At 33.2% G+C, this 17772-nt stretch overlaps 1 protein-coding gene across 4 annotated transcripts; it reads right to left on the bottom strand.

Annotated features, from left to right (window-relative positions):
* Nucleotides 1-1151: 1151 nt before the first annotated feature.
* LOC128672986 (zinc finger TRAF-type-containing protein 1-like) lies at nt 1152-10095 on the bottom strand. 4 transcript variants are annotated; one of them, XM_053750542.2, is made up of 7 exons: nt 9964-10095; nt 8406-8572; nt 7186-7354; nt 6483-6683; nt 4545-4650; nt 2812-2936; nt 1152-1322 (listed from the first exon to the last, which is right to left on the bottom strand). In XM_053750542.2, the coding sequence occupies exons 1-7, from the start codon at nt 10010-10012 to the stop codon at nt 1231-1233; spliced, it is 909 nt and encodes a 302-aa protein (XP_053606517.1). In that variant the 5' UTR covers nt 10013-10095; the 3' UTR covers nt 1152-1230. The 4 variants fall into 4 exon arrangements, with proteins under 4 accessions (XP_053606517.1, XP_053606518.1, XP_053606519.1 ...); XM_053750543.2 differs by having other exon boundaries at nt 8406-8569; nt 9964-10094; XM_053750544.2 differs by lacking the exon at nt 9964-10095 and adding an exon at nt 9379-9616.
* Nucleotides 10096-17772: the final 7677 nt, after the last annotated feature.

Raw genomic sequence — 17772 nt, 5'->3', positions numbered from 1 at the left:
GAGGTACTCTTATCAAAATACGTCTATATGAGAAATTTCAAGATAATCAGTTGAGCAGATTAAGCGTGAAGAGGTAATAAACATAAACACTTACTTTCCCATTTATAATATCAGTTGCGGTAATTGTGACCGGGATAATATATAATTACGTTTTAATAATACAAAATCAAATTAGATGCCGTAATAACACCCCAGCGATTATCAAATCCCGAGATGAAGATTGAATGATGAGATTTAGAAAAAGTAAGTACCTAATTTATAGAAAACGGTTCATTCTCCTTCTATCTCGGTGCCAAAATCTATATTTATCTATGTCATAATGTCAATCACTTCAGTTGCTTTATTAATTTATTCATTATTTTATTAATCAATTTCGACGGAAACAGACACAAAAGACGTCAAAACTTACCACTTTAAGTTGCCGACGACGACACTCTTTAATTAATTATACCAAAGAAAGAAGTTTTAATGGTTTTCTTGTATAAATAGAACTTTCGTTATTTTTACTTACATTAATGTAAATTCCTTATATACTGACGACCACGGTGGCGCAGTGGTAAAGTGCTTGCTTCTGATCCGAGTAGTCGGGTTCGATTCCCGGTCGGGTCAAGATGGAAAATGATCTTTTTCTGATTGGCTGTTGATGATGATGATCTTGGATGTTTATCTATATACGTATTTGTTATAAAATATAGTATCGTTGAGTTAGTATCCCATAACACAAGTCTCGATCTTACTTTGGGGCTAGCTCAATCTGTGTGATTTGTCCTATTATATTTATGTTATATTATATATTTATATTTAATGTGGTTTATTTTATAATAAAAAACTAAAAATAATTGAGCGAATTGAAAACGAATGAAACTCATTTGAGCGCATTTTTTAGATTGAGCCTCATCCAAAGAGAGTGAGTGTTCCGTTTTCAGACCTTTTCTTATTCGCTTTGCATCGTCCCTTTGCTCTCTGCATGTCATTTTTAAACGGATTTGTCAAATCATCCTTGACTACACCAAGTCATCTCTTCTAGGGTTGCCTTCTGCCAGACAGGACCAAGCGAGAGCGTAGACAGACATGTTTATTCCAGTACCTTAATAAATTACATTAAGTAATGATCCAGTATACAGACATTTCATAAATAACAATTAACTTTGTTATTTTTAATAAAATATAATTCGATATAGAATAAAAATGTCCATAAATATCAATTACTTTTAAATTTTTAAACCAGTGTTAGTTTTCTCCAGAATCTTCATTATTCAGTAAAATGAGGCTCTCACTTTCCATCGGCGTTCCTTCAAGAAGTGGTAGATTCTCTACCTCACCTAAAACAAACATAAATTTATCATTACTATCAGTTGAGATTGGTTACTAATGTACCTAATCCCATAAATTCCCTGGTTAAAAAGAAATATTTAGGCCGGCTCCAGACTATCGCGGACTAGTTCACCAAATGTTAGCAGATTCATACATTGCTGGTTAATAAAAGCATTCATACAAACTACGCAATGTACACGAATTCGCGTCGGCACGTGTCAGATTTCGGCGACAGTGTGGAGCTGGCATAATGTTAACTATACACTATCGGCGAAAACAGACAGATGCCAATGCGAATGAATGTACATTCTACAGTTTCTGAGGGTATTTTCTACCACAAATAAAAAATAACAATGTTGAAACTGCCAAAATTCGGCAAAATGTTTGCCAATAGTAGCCAACATAAAAAAACCCTTAAGTACATTTTCCCGTCTTTTTAAGTCCTAATCTTGTTACTTAAAATAAAACTAACTTTAAGTAATCCAGCAAGAAACCTCTTATTTTCTTTTGGAAACTGTGTGAGTGATCCTATATAGATTATCTCCAATAGATGGAAGGCATTAGAAAGACTTGGAATTCTAAGTAAAAATAGTAAAGAAACTTGATTATTCAGGTAAGTTCTCTGCAAACAATGTTAAAATTTCAGTGGCCCTACTGAAACTGTTGAACCTAATGTGGGTAGGTTTTTCTGAATAAATAATCAACAAAAGCTAAGTATCATCGAAATCGAAATAATACTAGTGGTACCTAAGTACTAGACATAATATGCCTATCAACCCTGTTTAAATGAGTTTCTTTCGGCATTTCATTAGGTAATTTACAAACTTCAAACCCAACATTTATAATACAAAAAAATAAATAAAAAAGAAAACCGTTTATAACAATAGATAATGTTCATGAAACTCGTGAAACTGCAATACAAGATTTTTAAAGCGAATACAAGATTTTTAAAACGGTTTTAAAATCGTCTCGTTATAATATAATATGGTCTCATAAGAACTTTATAATTACATCATTAAGATTGGTTTCTCAAAGTAGTAGTAGTAAAGTAGTTCTGCCATAGCAGAAGATAGTTAGCGGCAGAAACTAAAATGAAACTCAAAATAAATTGTAGTTTCGATGCAGTTATCACCATCTGTTGTGGGCCTGACTGAATGTATTTCTTTATCGACATATAGATACGAAATATTACTCATTCCTATTCATATAATACACTGTAATAATATTAATAATGAGATAACGTTCCATTGCAGCGTCGAAATTCATTGCAAATTGGAATCACCACACCCAATATTGTTTGTACTGCTATTAAACCAATAACATTCTATATCAAAATTAGTGCGTTAGTAATTGTTATTATGTATACATATTAATAATTATCATCTCATAATAAGCAAACAATTGGTATTATTATGATATAGAAAAATTTGGCCTTGGAAACTTCAACAAAACATGTTATTATATTATGTATATGTTTTAATGATAATATTAACTTACCAATTCTGACTGTAAAATTCATAGATTCGCTTTCATCCAGCATAGAGAATACATTTTCTACTGGAATGTAAACATTTTGAGTGTGTTCTAGAAAGTCGGCATCTTTTTCACATTTGCACGGACGTCTGAAACCATGAATGAGCACTAAAATCATGTTTGTACCTACAATTCCTTTAACAGAACTATACTTTCTGTGGCCTACAGCCAGTATACCACTTCAAGTATTTATAGAAGAGTAATTTCATTGCTGATCTTAGATTTAAATTTGAGACTATGATTATGTACTCTTTATTGCACCACTAGATGTTTCCCAGGGCTTCGCTCCCGTAGGAATTTTGAGATTAAATAAAATAGCCTATAGCAATCTTGGATAATGTGTACCTTTCTAATGGTGATAGAATTTTTGAAATCGGTTCGGTAGTTTCGGAGAACATACAAACTCACAAAGTCACAAACTCACAAATGCTTACCTCTTTATAATAATAGTATAGATTTACAGAAGAAACAAGTTAAAACTAAGTAGGTTAAGTAAGTATCTGAGTATTAAACAAATTAGGATACAGAACACGTCAATTATTTTATTTATACACCAATTTTCCAAGATTCTTGCCTGTAGCCATATTTATACATAAGCCAATTATATGTACTCACATTAATTCGCCTCCCAATCTCGAGATAATAAGATGCCTACCACTTATCATCCTTAACTTATGTACAAGAAATATTAGCGCAATTCTTTCACAAAAATTGTACAATTTGCAATTCTCCCTTGAGAAATAAATATCTTCAACAAACTTTGTTAAAAACGATACGATATCATTAACAGGGAGAAGATTATGGCCATAAATTGGGTGTTTCGTTTCTGGTTCAGCATCCGTTTAGGGTTGTTCCGTATACATCTTATCGTCTCATCCTATTTCGTCCGTACTAAGCCTATTTAGATTGAGTAACGACTCAACTATTAACAATAAAATAAACCAGAAATACTTACATCTGGATATAAATAGCTAGGTATGATATTAAAATTTGTGTCAAACCGAAACTAAGAATCGATTTTTTTTAATTTAAACCAAACTATGGAATCGAAGTTTTAAATTCAAGAGCGGATATAAAAACAATTAATATTTTCAATTTAAATATAATCTTAATAATAATGATATTCGATTATTGGCTGAAACTGAATAGTTAAATTTCCCCACTCAATCTAAACAATATAGGTTGTGTATGAAATAATAGTGGATGCGTAAGTAAATGAGATGAGAATGCACAGGATGCATATGTATATGCGTAACCATAAGGTTGAATGGGAGTTGTCATTAAACGTACTCATATAACATCATGTAATTGTCGGCAAGTCGATGTACGAGTAGCAAGACAATGTGAAACTATAGACATAGTAAATTAAATTCGTTTATAATTTTAATTACAAAATCGTCACATCCAATCCACAAGAGCGCCTCGGGCAACAAGATGTATCACATTATAGAATGTAATGTTACATTTGTTGTTAGACGGAAGTGTAATAAAATAATTTCTCAGAACATAATTCTGAGGAACTTTATTCAGTTACAAGATATTAACTGACAAAACAACACATTAGTTTTATAAAGTCACATTAGGGTCGGCGCACATTACACTCTCAGTGTTTTGCCCGGTTTAATTTTTGCAAAAAATTATAGTAGGTAAGGAATATGACGGTGAATATGTGAGTGTGTATGCTCGATAATACTTGCCTGTACACGATTCGTTTGCTCGGCACGTCCGGTAGGAATATGTCTACCTCGAAATAGAACTTGTCAGCGTGGTCATCATTCACAAGAACCGTCCACATCATTCGTCCTAGAACGAAAATCACTATCACTACATAGTATAAAACAAAGTCACTTTCTCTGTTCCTGTATCCCTATGTATGCTTAAATCTTTAAAACTACGCAACAGATTTTGATACGGGTTTTATTTATATATAGTTTGATTCCTGAGGAAGGTATAGGTGTATAATTTATTAAGGTTTTACCTGAGCGAAGCATGGACGGGTCGCTAGTATTTTATAAAACATAATTTATTACAAACCTCTTTGGTACGTACACTTAATTTAGACTTCATTTATTTTAATGAAATTTATTTTAATATAATTACGGCTGGATGCTCATTTCATTGATGATGATTCCAATGATGTCGAGTCAATATTACTAGAGAGTTCCATATATGATTTTTTAAAATATTTTGAAGAAATCTAGTATGGATATTAAAAACCCGAAGAACAGAAGCTAGAAATCAAATTCTTACTTTTGGACAATGGCCATTTCTCTACATTTTTATGATAATCATATAAGATTTTATATTATTTTGAGGCTTTTGCCCAGCAGTGGGACATGTTATAGCTAAATAAAATATAGATTTAACCACAAACAATTAAATACTAACATTAGTAAGAAAACTGAAATCAGGACGTATTGCTTCATTCATGAATGTCTTCAGGCATATTGTCTCCATCAAAATTATAATGAAGGATTATTATATTTTGCAGCAAGATGTCATTATGTGTTCAATAAGGGTGAGGAGTACCAGACAACTGTGACGTTAACTTTAACCAGAAAACAGAAAAGTATGCCAGTTTGTTTAAACGTCAGCGGAGGGCAGGTTAATGTCAAATACGCGTTACGTTAACTTTATCGTGCACAGACAAACGCAAAGTAGGTACTTTGCGTATGGCGTAGGTACGCCATCTTGTCTACACGTCAGCGGCGCGGTTGTTAAAAACAACGTCAAATTTGACGGTGCAACACACCCTAAGAGATAAATGGTTAGCTGCGTAATATTGTATCGCAAACGAAACGTATTGTGTTGTGTGACGACAAAATATCGTCATAATTTGCGGTCTTTCTACGAAATATGAGAATTCCAGAATGTGATATTAAATAATGTTCAACGTGACATTAATTTCATCCAACATGGTATCTATACCAACTTATTTGCATATTAAAATGTTTCAATACATATATAAATTTATATGTATTGAATACATTTTAATATGCAATACTTCTACACTAATATTTAAATATAAATGTGAAAGACTGTCTGTCACATTTTAATCCGCTGGGCCGAATTTTATGAAACTTGTAATGGATATAGTTGATGACCCGAGGTCAGACGCAGTCTACTGCGGTGGAGCTGCGCTAGTATGATATAAATGTATTGCTTGCTTACGTAGAAATACAAAAGTTTACCTTTTATCTTTGAAAAAAGTGTCCTTCCCCTGGGAAATTCATGCTTCGGCGTGAATTAAGGCATAGTGCTTTATTTAAATTATAATCTTCACACAAGCATGTAGTTTCATACAATAATACGTTTTGTACAAAAATTTAATTTTTGACACAAGCTTTTATTGTCGTCAGAGAGATCGAGTGATATTCAACAAGTAACATAAAAATCTTGCAGTATACCGGCGATCCTATAGGTTTACCATCTGGTCTTGCATATTATTATGCTTCATACATACCATCCATCATCGTCAACAGCCATTTAATATCCCCACTGCTGGGGCACCGATCTTCCTTATGGATGAATAAGGAATATGGGCCATGAGGAGCATTACAAATGCATACTATTATGTATTGTGTATTTCATAAGTTAAAAGCATGTAAATCATGTAATAAAAAAATGTAACGCACCTCCTCGTTTATCATAGATCTGGTAAACGTTGAACACCTTTTCGTAGCACTTGAGTAAGAAGTAGTTGAGCACAGGTTCTGTCCTCTTCGCGTCCCATCTATCTTTCACTGAGATAAAGGGCAGTTCAGTGACCCTCTTCTTGTGGTCCAGGAAACAGTGGTCCATCCATTCTCCGGCACGACCTTCCCATTTACATTCCCCTGAAAATTAAAATGATATAAAATAGGATAATAAGTTTTTACAAAAATGTAATTTTTGATACAAACTTTTATTGTCGTTAGAGACATTTTTTTGTGATAAAAAAAATCATATCCGTGCAGTAAGCCATTGAGGAGTTCCCTCGTTGGGAGCTGATGCTAGATGCATCAGATCATCAGGTCATACTTATCATAATAAGCATTGTCATGGCATGAAAAAATTTAACTCTGTAGGGTTAAGTTACGACTGTAGGATTTGATTACCGACTATACGACTAATGAATGACAGACAGACATGTGTGCTTGAAAAATATATGTTTTTATATGCCTACGCTATTATATGCCAGTAATATTTATAAATATTAGTTTATTTAGTTTTTTCATAATTATTACTGGTTATTGTCATCTTCCTTCGAATATACAGAGTATTCAATCAAGGGCTCTTTTACGTAGAACTTCATCTGCACGATTATGAACAGTAAAAGTAAAATGCAACAGTACTGACCATAGACTCGAGACATGAAGCAATTTATGATCCGGAACTGGCAGTGTGGCGTGTGTTTCTCCAGCTGAGGCAGAGTGGCGTGTCTGGGACAGCCCGAATTTGTGCATGGGAACAGAACCTTGTTGGCGAGCGACTCGAGGACCATGGGCCGGATTTGGGAAAACTCTTTCTGCGAACAAAATTAAGGGTTTTTTTTTACATTTTTTTGTTGATGTAAAACGTAGACGTGATGATGAATCAAATAGAATAGGATCTAGAATGGAAACTGCATAGGACCGTGGATGACTAGAGATGGACTAGAATGTACATACCTACAAACATTTTACAACCAATTAATTTACATTTACAGCACTATGAAATTCATATTGTACTAAGTATATCTTTCTCTATTGTAAGTTTGAAATTCAACAACCCTCGTATCAGATATTGTATTATTTATATTTAAGAATTGGGTTACGTTAGATAATTGTTATTGATAACATAACACCAACCCGTTATCTTTATCAATAAAACTGACTCGGACAGATAACTTACGTACTGTTGTTAAATTTTATAAAGGTTTTGTTTATTTTCTTATACCTAATACTTAAATACAAACGAAAACCTAGCATGGCGAGTTCATACAAACGTATCCACTGCCAATTCGCCGCTGTCATGAAACTTTTTTTGGCAATAATTTTGAGTTACTTCATGTGCTGCTGACAGTACGCAAGTTAATGCGCATTACGAACAACTTCCTGATCCATACTTCCAAAAAAAAGATAAATAAAAACGATGGGCTAGCATATTGCCTAAATGAGAGATTTCTATACAAGTTCCCGGCCTATCAATACAATGCGGCAGATTCGGCCTTAAAACCGGACACATGGTGAAGGACAAAAAATATTAGCACTGTGATCCAATTTTTCTCGTGTATTTCTAATACCCATTTCTCTTGTTTTTTTCCAGTTAAAATAGCAGACAAATTATATCTGGGGGCACGGGTGTGTTTCCGCCAAGACGAGCCAAGCAAAGTGCAAACCTACCTTTTCTCGATTATTTTAGTCCAGTACTTAGTCACAGTAATTGTCTTGTCAATGGCCTCATTCAAGCTTATTGGAGCACGAGGAGGGACAGTTTCCACAGTCACACCGATTAGTCAAGGGACTTTCTTATATGAGCGGATCGCAAGATATGACCATGTCTAATATACTTCTTCATTCTCTGACTACGGTACTTACTTTACAAACATGGCACTGATAGCTTTTCTCGTAGCAGACGCCGCAGATACTGTGACCGTCCACACACAGGTATATGGGGGGCTTCATGTATTTGTTGCATTTCGTGCAGGTCAGCTCCTTTATGAGGCTCTCGTAGTGGTCCGTCTCTAGCAAATTGCTCAATGCTACTGGAATAAATAACATGTTAGAATTGTCAAGAGTGTGGAGCCGGCGGCGCCCCACATTATCGCGGTGCGGCTTGCCAAAATTTGCGGATTTGGTATACATTGCTGGATTTTCTTTAAGGTAAATAAAAGCTGATGCAAATTACACAATGTTTATGCATTCGCGACAGGATATTTCTGATTTCGACAATAGTGCGATAGTGTGTAACCGGCAATAATGAGTAACTTATGTTTAATGTGCCTTTATTTTAGTTCAATGACGCTACTATTATAACATATTATTTTTGTGACATAATCGCACATTTTATGATTTACTTCCGCCGCTAACACATGGTGGAAAAGTGCAAAAACTAGGTCATTACACTCTACAAGCAATTTTAAAGGTGGATTTATAGGTGTAAAATTTGATGCATTTCATAACGATAACTTGATGAACTGTGGATTGAATATGAATAAATACACTTTTGAGGAATGATAGTCGAAAACATTTTATATATTTAAATTGATTTGTACATTTTACATTTTATATGTCACATATTTTTGAAAATAATTCATATATTGCTAGGCAATAAAAGAATATCAGTCAAATTATGTCATAAATTTTAAATAAATCATAATGTAGATTTCAAGTCAAAAACGAACACTCGTATATGTATGCATTTGAGCATTGATCTTTATTTAATGAAAGTTAAACCAAGCAAATGAAAATGAATACTTCACTACAATTAACTAATGCCACGACGCATGGAAATGCGGATATTTAGCCACAAAATTAGACGCTCACGATAAAACACTAATAATACACTAACACTTCTTGGTAAGAGACGCCGACGACATTCTCAAAATAACACAGACGCTGTAACTAGATCACGTTAACTATACACAGCAATATGTTTTATAAACACTCGATTTTCGAATGCTAAACGATTACACGATAATCGAAGCACCATTTTCAGTGATAAGACAACTGTTGTTATTGCTAGTTGGCGACACCGACGAAGTTTCTATTTTGATGACAAGGTCGGGGCAGAAGGGCCTCGTCTCATTTCGACTAACTGCGATAGTCTAGTAGCTAGTATTATGTCCGATCGCAAAGGAATCACGACTATCTCTCCTCTCTCTCACGATATCTCCAATTTAATGTGATTTTGCGTACGGCTATTAATATTTTAGGTATTTTTTTATGAGAAGATAATACGCTGAAGATCCTTAATATACGACATTACTATTACAGAAATAGAATGGGTACACAATGAAAACAAAACCAAAATCGGGAAATTATTAATGATATTATCATCTCCTTCATTACTGGAGGTTGGCCGTCTTGCTCGCGTCAGCTTCGAAATTTCTCTGTCCATAGCTCAGTGAATTATCAATAAATAATAAGTCATTACCCAATTCATATGATTCCGTCACTTTAGTATTACTAATACTTTTTTGCATTGCTCCTGACTATTATACTAATGTCAATGGATGGGTGACTATTACTAAATTAACTACTTGAGTCTGCGTTACGAACTGTTGCGTTTACCTAATTACTAACAGTTCCTATAATAACGATACTAAATGGTATCGATTAAAAGATAAATGTTATCTCGATATGAAAAACCGCATTGAATTTACGTAAGTAAATTATGTTAGCGATTATTATTTGTTGGCAAAGATAAGATACTAGTGATATCTCATTTTTATAATATGACATATAGAGGTAGCATTTTTTGTGTTTGCATTTTAATTTTCGATTTTTTTATTCTTGATTTCAATTTTAACACCTTTGTCATATGTAAATTGTTTTAGTAATAATTTGATTACTCAATTCTTCTTTTCCTTCAAATGTTTCATTCTCTCTCATCAGATAATTTTTTCTCAGATACAAAGCGTCGGTGCAAATATTTCTTTTTGTCTAAAGGAAAATTTACATTAATGAGATCCAAGTCTTAAAACGTAATTTATCACCTGGAATCCTATCAGGCAGATAGCAATCAGGATTTCAGCTTCGGACACTTCTAATTGAGGTACAAATGTCCGGTCATTCGTCTTTATTGCCTTGCCCTTGCTAATTTCAGGTCCTGCTAATTTATACCTACTGTGAGCCGTTTCGATTTCCCGAGGTGTTTTATGGGTTATATCAAGTTAAAGATTTGTTAGATCACAAAACAAGGCGGCATTGTGGAATTAATGAATAAATAGATAATAAATAATAGATTTGAGTCAATAAAGTTTGGTCGCAATCAATATTGCTCATAAATTTGTATGATAGGAATGTGTTACATACGCTGTATAATCATGATCCTTTCAAAAAGATTTACATGCGTTAAAGTTATATACATTAAAGTTGTTGATGGTAAAATAATATTCAACTACTTGTTTTTAACTATATCGAACAAAACATTGTTAATTAATTTATTATTTTGCATCCAACCAACATTTATTCTTCGAATAGAGTTTATAAGCTGTATTCGATGAAAGCAGGGCCTGATACAAATGTATAGCACTACATTATGTGTAATATTGGATACAATTTGACATTGTTGAACTGAACAGTCATGCCTGCAGTTTTTACATTCCGCATAAAATGTGGAATTTCAGTTATTTTTAATTAATGGTCAATACTATGTAAAAGAAAATTCTGGACAACTCAAAATTTTCTTATCGGTTTTACAAGATTATTGATTTTTTTACAAGCTTTTATTTTGTTTAATGTGTCCCGATGTTTGTTTGTCTGTAATCAAATCTTGCAAATTAAATTTCATCTATTACTGCTTGTCCTACAGGTTGATAGTAGGATTTTACGATTTTGATGTGGAAGTCTTTTCTGTGGTATATTATTTACGTAAATTTATCTCTAGACGAGTTGTAAGTGAAATATCTAGTAATATACTTTACTAATTTCAAATTTAGTTTCGTGAAGTTCTTCAAATTCTTTAAATGTCGTCATTCATTTTTTCGATTAAGATACAAGCTTTGAAAACCATAATTTACAAGAGGTATATTCTGGTGACAAAAGGGCGGCAAAGTCATCAGACGTAAGTACCTATAACAGCAGGATTTTAGGGATGATAATAAATCATTGAAGGGATCTCTGTGAAGACCCCATTAAAATTCCAGGTTCAAAAGGCAGATAAAATTGAACTTAATTTTTCTTTGACATTATAAACTTAGCCAATTCTCTAGAGTAAAATAAGCGGTGTACATTTTAACACTGCCAGTCTGTTTATATCTTAGTTTAAAAACTAGTTTGTTACACTTTATAAAATATTTTTAAAATACAAATTTTTTTCCAAGTAATCTCGAAAATAAACAAATCTAAAAGCAAAAGTTTCAATATCCTTCGAGTCTTACGTTACAAATCGCTTACAAGAGTTATTAAAACTTTTTAATGTCATTGTTTACGAATAAATTATATCTATATAAGTTTCGGAGCTTCGAGAGACGTAAAAGTTGGTAACAGCATTACTGGAGACGAATAAAACGTCTATCCTTCAACTTCACAAACTCAAAAGTTTGGCTTTGTTTTCTTAGGAATTTGCAATTTCAGGTAAAACCAAGAAAGAGGTTATTTATGTGTTGTATGCTAGATAGAGAATGACGCTGGAAGCTGACTTAGTGTGGGTTGCACCAGTAAATTTTTACGTTAATTTTAACCTCCGCGCCGCCGCCGTTGTTGCTTAGATAAATTGCGTTTTTCTGCGAATTTTATTAACATAATATGGAAGGCGACAGTAAATATCTACGTCAAATATTAAATAATTTGTAACAAAAATATTGACAAGTGTTTGACCCAGCGACCCGATATTTGTAATACAAACAAAATCTATTTATCAAACTATGAATGCAAATAAATGTTTATAACAAAAATCAATTTTTGTCTGCAATTTCCGTTATTTATAATCCATATATTAGGATAGAGGCTAAGTACGAAACTAGTCCGATTGGAAAATATATCTTTGTATTTAGTTCTATTGCTTCATTCATGAAAAATCTTATATATACTTAAACTAGTTATAGGAATACAATCAAATGCTCAACAATCTACCGAATATAATCGCAATAATGAAGAAAGTTTGCAAGCACATAAAATATGCTTATTACCTATTAACTTACAAGCTTCTATACTTGGCAGCTTTGGATATTCAAAAAGTTTTTAATCGGTCCGTTAATCTGTAGGATCATGAGGCGGTAACTTTTATTGTTTTTATCCAAGAGAGCGTTTCTAAAAGGTGCCCGTATTACCAGTAGGTAAGTAATTCTGTTTTGTTTGTGGCGTAAATGAGCACTTTGTCCCTTTTAATCCAATTATGTTAGCTTATAAAAGGATCTCGCGTTTTTACGGTCCGCCATTTTGTCTAAAACCGAGAGTGCTGAAACGTGCCTTATTTTCAGCTCTGTTTATATAATTTTAATAGTGTTGCTTAATATTTCGTGGTTAGCTAAACGTTAATGGATACTTAAAAGAAAATGTAGCAAAAGTAACGATATCTGCGTGATTATTTCCTCAATATTTGCCAATAAACTACTGCTACTGCTAGCCACATGCATATGCTTTTCTCAGTGTTATAACTCTCTGTATTTTGGACGTGAGGTAAACCCAGAAAATGGGTAGTCTACATAGACCTAAATGTGAGACGTCAGTTCGTCATCAAGAAAATGAACGCAGTAAAAGTTGCAAAATATTTTTAATGTATGAAAGTAACATACACGAGTGCCAAATTGTGAACTCACTTGAGAAATGACGAAAAACAAAATTAATTTAATAAAACTCTATAGGTATTTATTAAAATAATTCGTAAAACTTCAATTTATAAAATATGATTGATACATTTTAAACAGTTATAAAATATTTGTTCAAGTAAAGTTGGAGAGAAATGCTAGCTGTGTGTTGTACAAATAACTTTATTAAACTAGGTAAGTAAATTGAACTCGGATCGTGCCAAAGTTCTGTCTACTGCACTTCTAGATAACAAATAAAATATTTTGTTTCGATCACTACCTGACCTGGTACTCGAAATTACTTCCTAGCTAGTAGCACCTATTAACGTTGACGGTTGACGTTTGTTCATATATTTATTTGGAGAAAATGCTGTGGTGAAGTTTGTTGCGTCTTCTTCATCTGCATTTTGAAAGTAGTAAACAAATTCCGCCCGACCATGCCACCACTAATTCTCCCCTTTGATTAAACATATTTTCTTGACCCATCAAGTCTTTTTTCCATGAGGGTAGGCAGAGACTAGATAATTCTACTTGCCATGATCCTGACAAATCTCACTTGCTTCCATCATCCCTTATATAAAGCCATGTCCCATTATTCAGATGTCTGTCGATAGACAACGCGTAGCAACAAAGAAATTGTATGAAGTTTCTATGTATGTCAACGCACATCAGTGTCAAAACCTATAAAAAACAACGGATCACGACATTCCTGCAACGTGTAGCATACAGTACGACTGAGCATGAGCAATGAAGGATGACTTTTAATGACCACGACCCTCAACTATAAAGAATACGACTATAAGACTATATTATTCTTTGAACAAAAATAACCGGTACAAGTACAAGACAGACAGACAATACTCCGGTATGGATGCAGGTGTTACTATGGACCATTTGTTTGTTTCCAGTGCGAGAGTGGGGCAATACATTTTCATCACAGAAGCGATATCACGAAGAGAGGTGTTCTTTTATTGTTACAATAAATCTTAAAGTTCCAAGCGCATTGTGTATTGGCAATTGAAGCGTTTCCTTTGATAACTTTACTGTTGATAAATTGGTTAGAGGTTCTTGTATTTTTGGATAATGTTTGTAATGTTTGTAAACTATTGTAAACTGTGTAACACTGTTAGGCTTGTTATTAATGCGTACCACATGCTACGTATCACTATGTACCACTGATCCACTTAGGTACGTAACCTATAGAGCGACTTCCAATTAGGCCAAGGCAAATCGTTGCAAGGTTTTAGGGCGGGAACCACAAGCTTCCCTCGTGTGAGGCGACTAAAGAAAGTCTTAACAGCTGATATGCAACAACAGTAACGCTAAAGAGTGTTGATATTAGACAGAAGGCCGGTAACAAAACCGCGGAATATTAAAATAATAAAAAAACTTTTTTACGAGGACCTTGGTGTTCCTGGCATCACAGCTGATGATACAATTGAGGAACACGTTAATATATGAGGAATACGAGAGAGAAAAAGACTGAAGCACTAAACTAAAAATCTAAGTACAATTTTCATTTGGCTGAAAATATAAAAAAAAAACTTTAAGAAATAATATTGCCTGTCTTATATAAATCAGGGCCGTGTTGGTAAGTAAAAAGTTATCAGTTCATACAACAACATTGTGATCGAATTGTAAACAAATCTTGGGAAACATGCACTCATTAGAGATCGTACGTACTAATAAACATGTTTATGTATTCAACCGTGGCGATATAAAAATATATTTATCACTAAGACGGATTGGAATGAGAGAAATCAGTATATGGCCTATAGGTATAGATTAGTCACTTACGTAATATATTTGTTGTATTTATTTCGCTTCAAGCCTCATTTCTATCCTGATAACACGAATTGAATTCCATCATCGTAAGTCATCTATGTGGGGTTCAACTTCAAATGGAACTTTTTACCACATATTCTGAGTTTGTAGAATGAGCTCTCTGCCATGAATTTCCCTAAATACTATAACGTGGAAGTTTCCAAAAAGGGCCTGAAAATATTACTAACAAAACTATATTTTACCTTGTACTTATATTTTACCTTGACCCTAAGCTTCATGGAGTCAGTCTCCAAGAAAATCAGTAACACGTGAAAATTATAGAAAGAGAGGTAGAATCTGGAGCCCTAGTTTCTATAATAACCTTGCCTCAGACGGGTTTTAATCTTATTATTTTCTATTAGTGTCTGTCGCAGGTCAAACACCTATGCCACAACAACTGTTCACCTACAATGACAGTTATTATTACGCACGTTATCTGCCCCTGCATGCAAGGGAATGTCTCACCAAAATATATTGCCACACTACATCAACCCCTGACACTTGACACTATCTGAATGAAAATATGATCTACGTACTTGGTTTAAGGTTTAGATTACCTTGAGTGATAACAGGCAGTAGGTACTAAGAATGTTATGATCTCTTTATTTTTAATGTACACTTTATTGAATAATGTATTATTTATATTAGCCATGTTGAAGCAATTTGTGGAGGCGAGATTATGTTTTCATCTAAAGGACTATTTTTTGTAATAATAAATATATTTTTTCTTGAAAATAAACTGCCTTTTAGAGAAACTTCACCCACTCATTACCTACCGTTTTTAAAAGAAAATACATTAAAACGAACATTAGGCAAGAATATAAATACGATATCACACGATGAACTTATAAACAAAAATGATTCTAAAAACTTTTCATGAACAAAAAACGACGTGTTTAACGACGTATTTTGGTCATAGGTTACACAATAATTACACGTAAAATAGGCAGATGAATACTGATTAAGTTACTATAAATGGTTGAATTCCTTTGCAACATTGCCTATTAACACATACATTTCACTAAGAGACAACATTGCTAATTTTAAATGAGTCGCTATAAATACAACTTAATAGATAGTATTTTACATATCAGTAGTACTCAACACGTGTCTACTGAGGGAGATATGTTAGGTTATAATATTAATTGCTAATAAAACAGTTGCTAGACAGTGCAAGGAAATTTCCCTTAACCTATTCGTCCTCTAAACTGTTTAAGAGCTAGTAACTATCTAATGAATTATAAAGGAAGATTTATGAAAATACCTAAATGAGATATGAAAATTACACAAGAGCTTTGTAATAATTGTTCTTACATAATAGAAATAAGACCCCTGTCACGTTTATCAGTATGAACGCGATAAACTAAAAAAATATAATACAAAATGGTCCGGCCATTTTGTATTGTTTTCACCAATAGTCAAAAAGCCTGAGGAAAATCTCGTCATCTCGTGTAGGTATTATTTTCTCCGCTTTATTTCTTTATTTATTAATACACGTGTACACAACATAACATCTAATTTTAAGTCTCATTTTGTTCCGGAAGTATTTTGTAATGTGTAATTTATTAGGAATGTGTAATTTGTCGACGAATTGTATATCATTTAAATGCATTGTCCAGCTATTCACCTGAAAACCTGAATATAATGTTATACAATGTTGTTGTATCTTTAATTGGAATAAAATTGGCATAAAAATATTACAGAGGATGGTTTCGAAATTTTATTTCTTTATCAATAATTATGATATCACTAATGTATCTGTCAATAAAACGAATATCCTAAGCACATCTCAGGTTGTATTAGGTTTGATAAAAATCTTGATTAAAAACAGACGATAATTTCACGCGAGTAACCCGTATTTTAAAAATCTTTATTAAGGAAATAAGTGGTGACTCACGTGTAACGCCAGCGAAAAAGTTGATTATAGTTTCAGTATATTTTCTAACTAGCAACCCGGCCCGGCTTCGCTCGAACCCTATATACTCGTAGATAATCAGATTTAATTCAAAATAATTGATTTTCAGGATTCGAACCATCAACAGTTACAACGTGAATTCAATGGTGTTTACGGCTGAGCTGTACTCATATCTTTGACGGGGATTATTCGTTATTTCTTTTCACCCTTATTTAATTACCCTAAAGGTAAAATTTTAAGAAATCCTGAAACACGGGTTTCATTATTTTTGTTGCATAGTATTTATGCCAATTTTCAAGTAGTTGATACAAACTTTGCCCCCCATTTTTACCCCTTTGGGGGTTGAATTTTGAAATTCCTTTCTCATCTGAGCACTACGTAATAACCTAAAGCTACTCCCCAAATTTCGCGTTTATAGCTTCTATGGTTTAGGCTGGGCGTTGATTAGTAAAAACGCTTGTTCTTTATAGATAGATTTGTTTCTCTCTTCTACCCAAAGCTTAGTTTTGGAAGAGATTGCTGAGCAATAAGTCCGTCTTTGCTCCATAAATATTATTTGTGTGTGGGGAATAAAGTTCATTTATTTTTATTAATTATTATATTAGTAGACCCTTTTCAAGAATAATGCAACCCAGGCCACGGATACGAATTATAAATTAGTATAAATCTTCTTCTACTTCAAGTAACAAATTTGTAAACAAGTTATTATTTGATTCTAATTGGGCGCCCTTCATCAAATAATGTTTATTTATTA

Source organism: Plodia interpunctella, chromosome 10, assembly GCF_027563975.2.
Source record: "Plodia interpunctella isolate USDA-ARS_2022_Savannah chromosome 10, ilPloInte3.2, whole genome shotgun sequence".
In the NCBI taxonomy this organism is placed as follows: domain Eukaryota; kingdom Metazoa; phylum Arthropoda; class Insecta; order Lepidoptera; family Pyralidae; genus Plodia; species Plodia interpunctella.
The sequence above is the reverse complement of the archived record's forward strand: the minus strand, read 5'-3'. Positions and strand labels throughout refer to the sequence as shown.

What these genes read in the sequence shown, in the direction of transcription:
- LOC128672986 (XM_053750542.2), bottom strand. Translation starts at nt 10,012, where the DNA reads ATGCAAAAAAGTATTAGTAATACTAAAGTGACGGAATCATATGAATTG. An exon ending in GACGGAATCATATGAATTGG is followed by an intron (nt 8,573 to 9,963) that starts GTAATGACTTAT and finishes TATTTATTCCAG; the next exon opens with TAGCATTGAGCAATTTGCTA. An exon ending in AGCAAACGAATCGTGTACAG is followed by an intron (nt 2,937 to 4,544) that starts GCAAGTATTATC and finishes TCATGGTTTCAG; the next exon opens with ACGTCCGTGCAAATGTGAAA.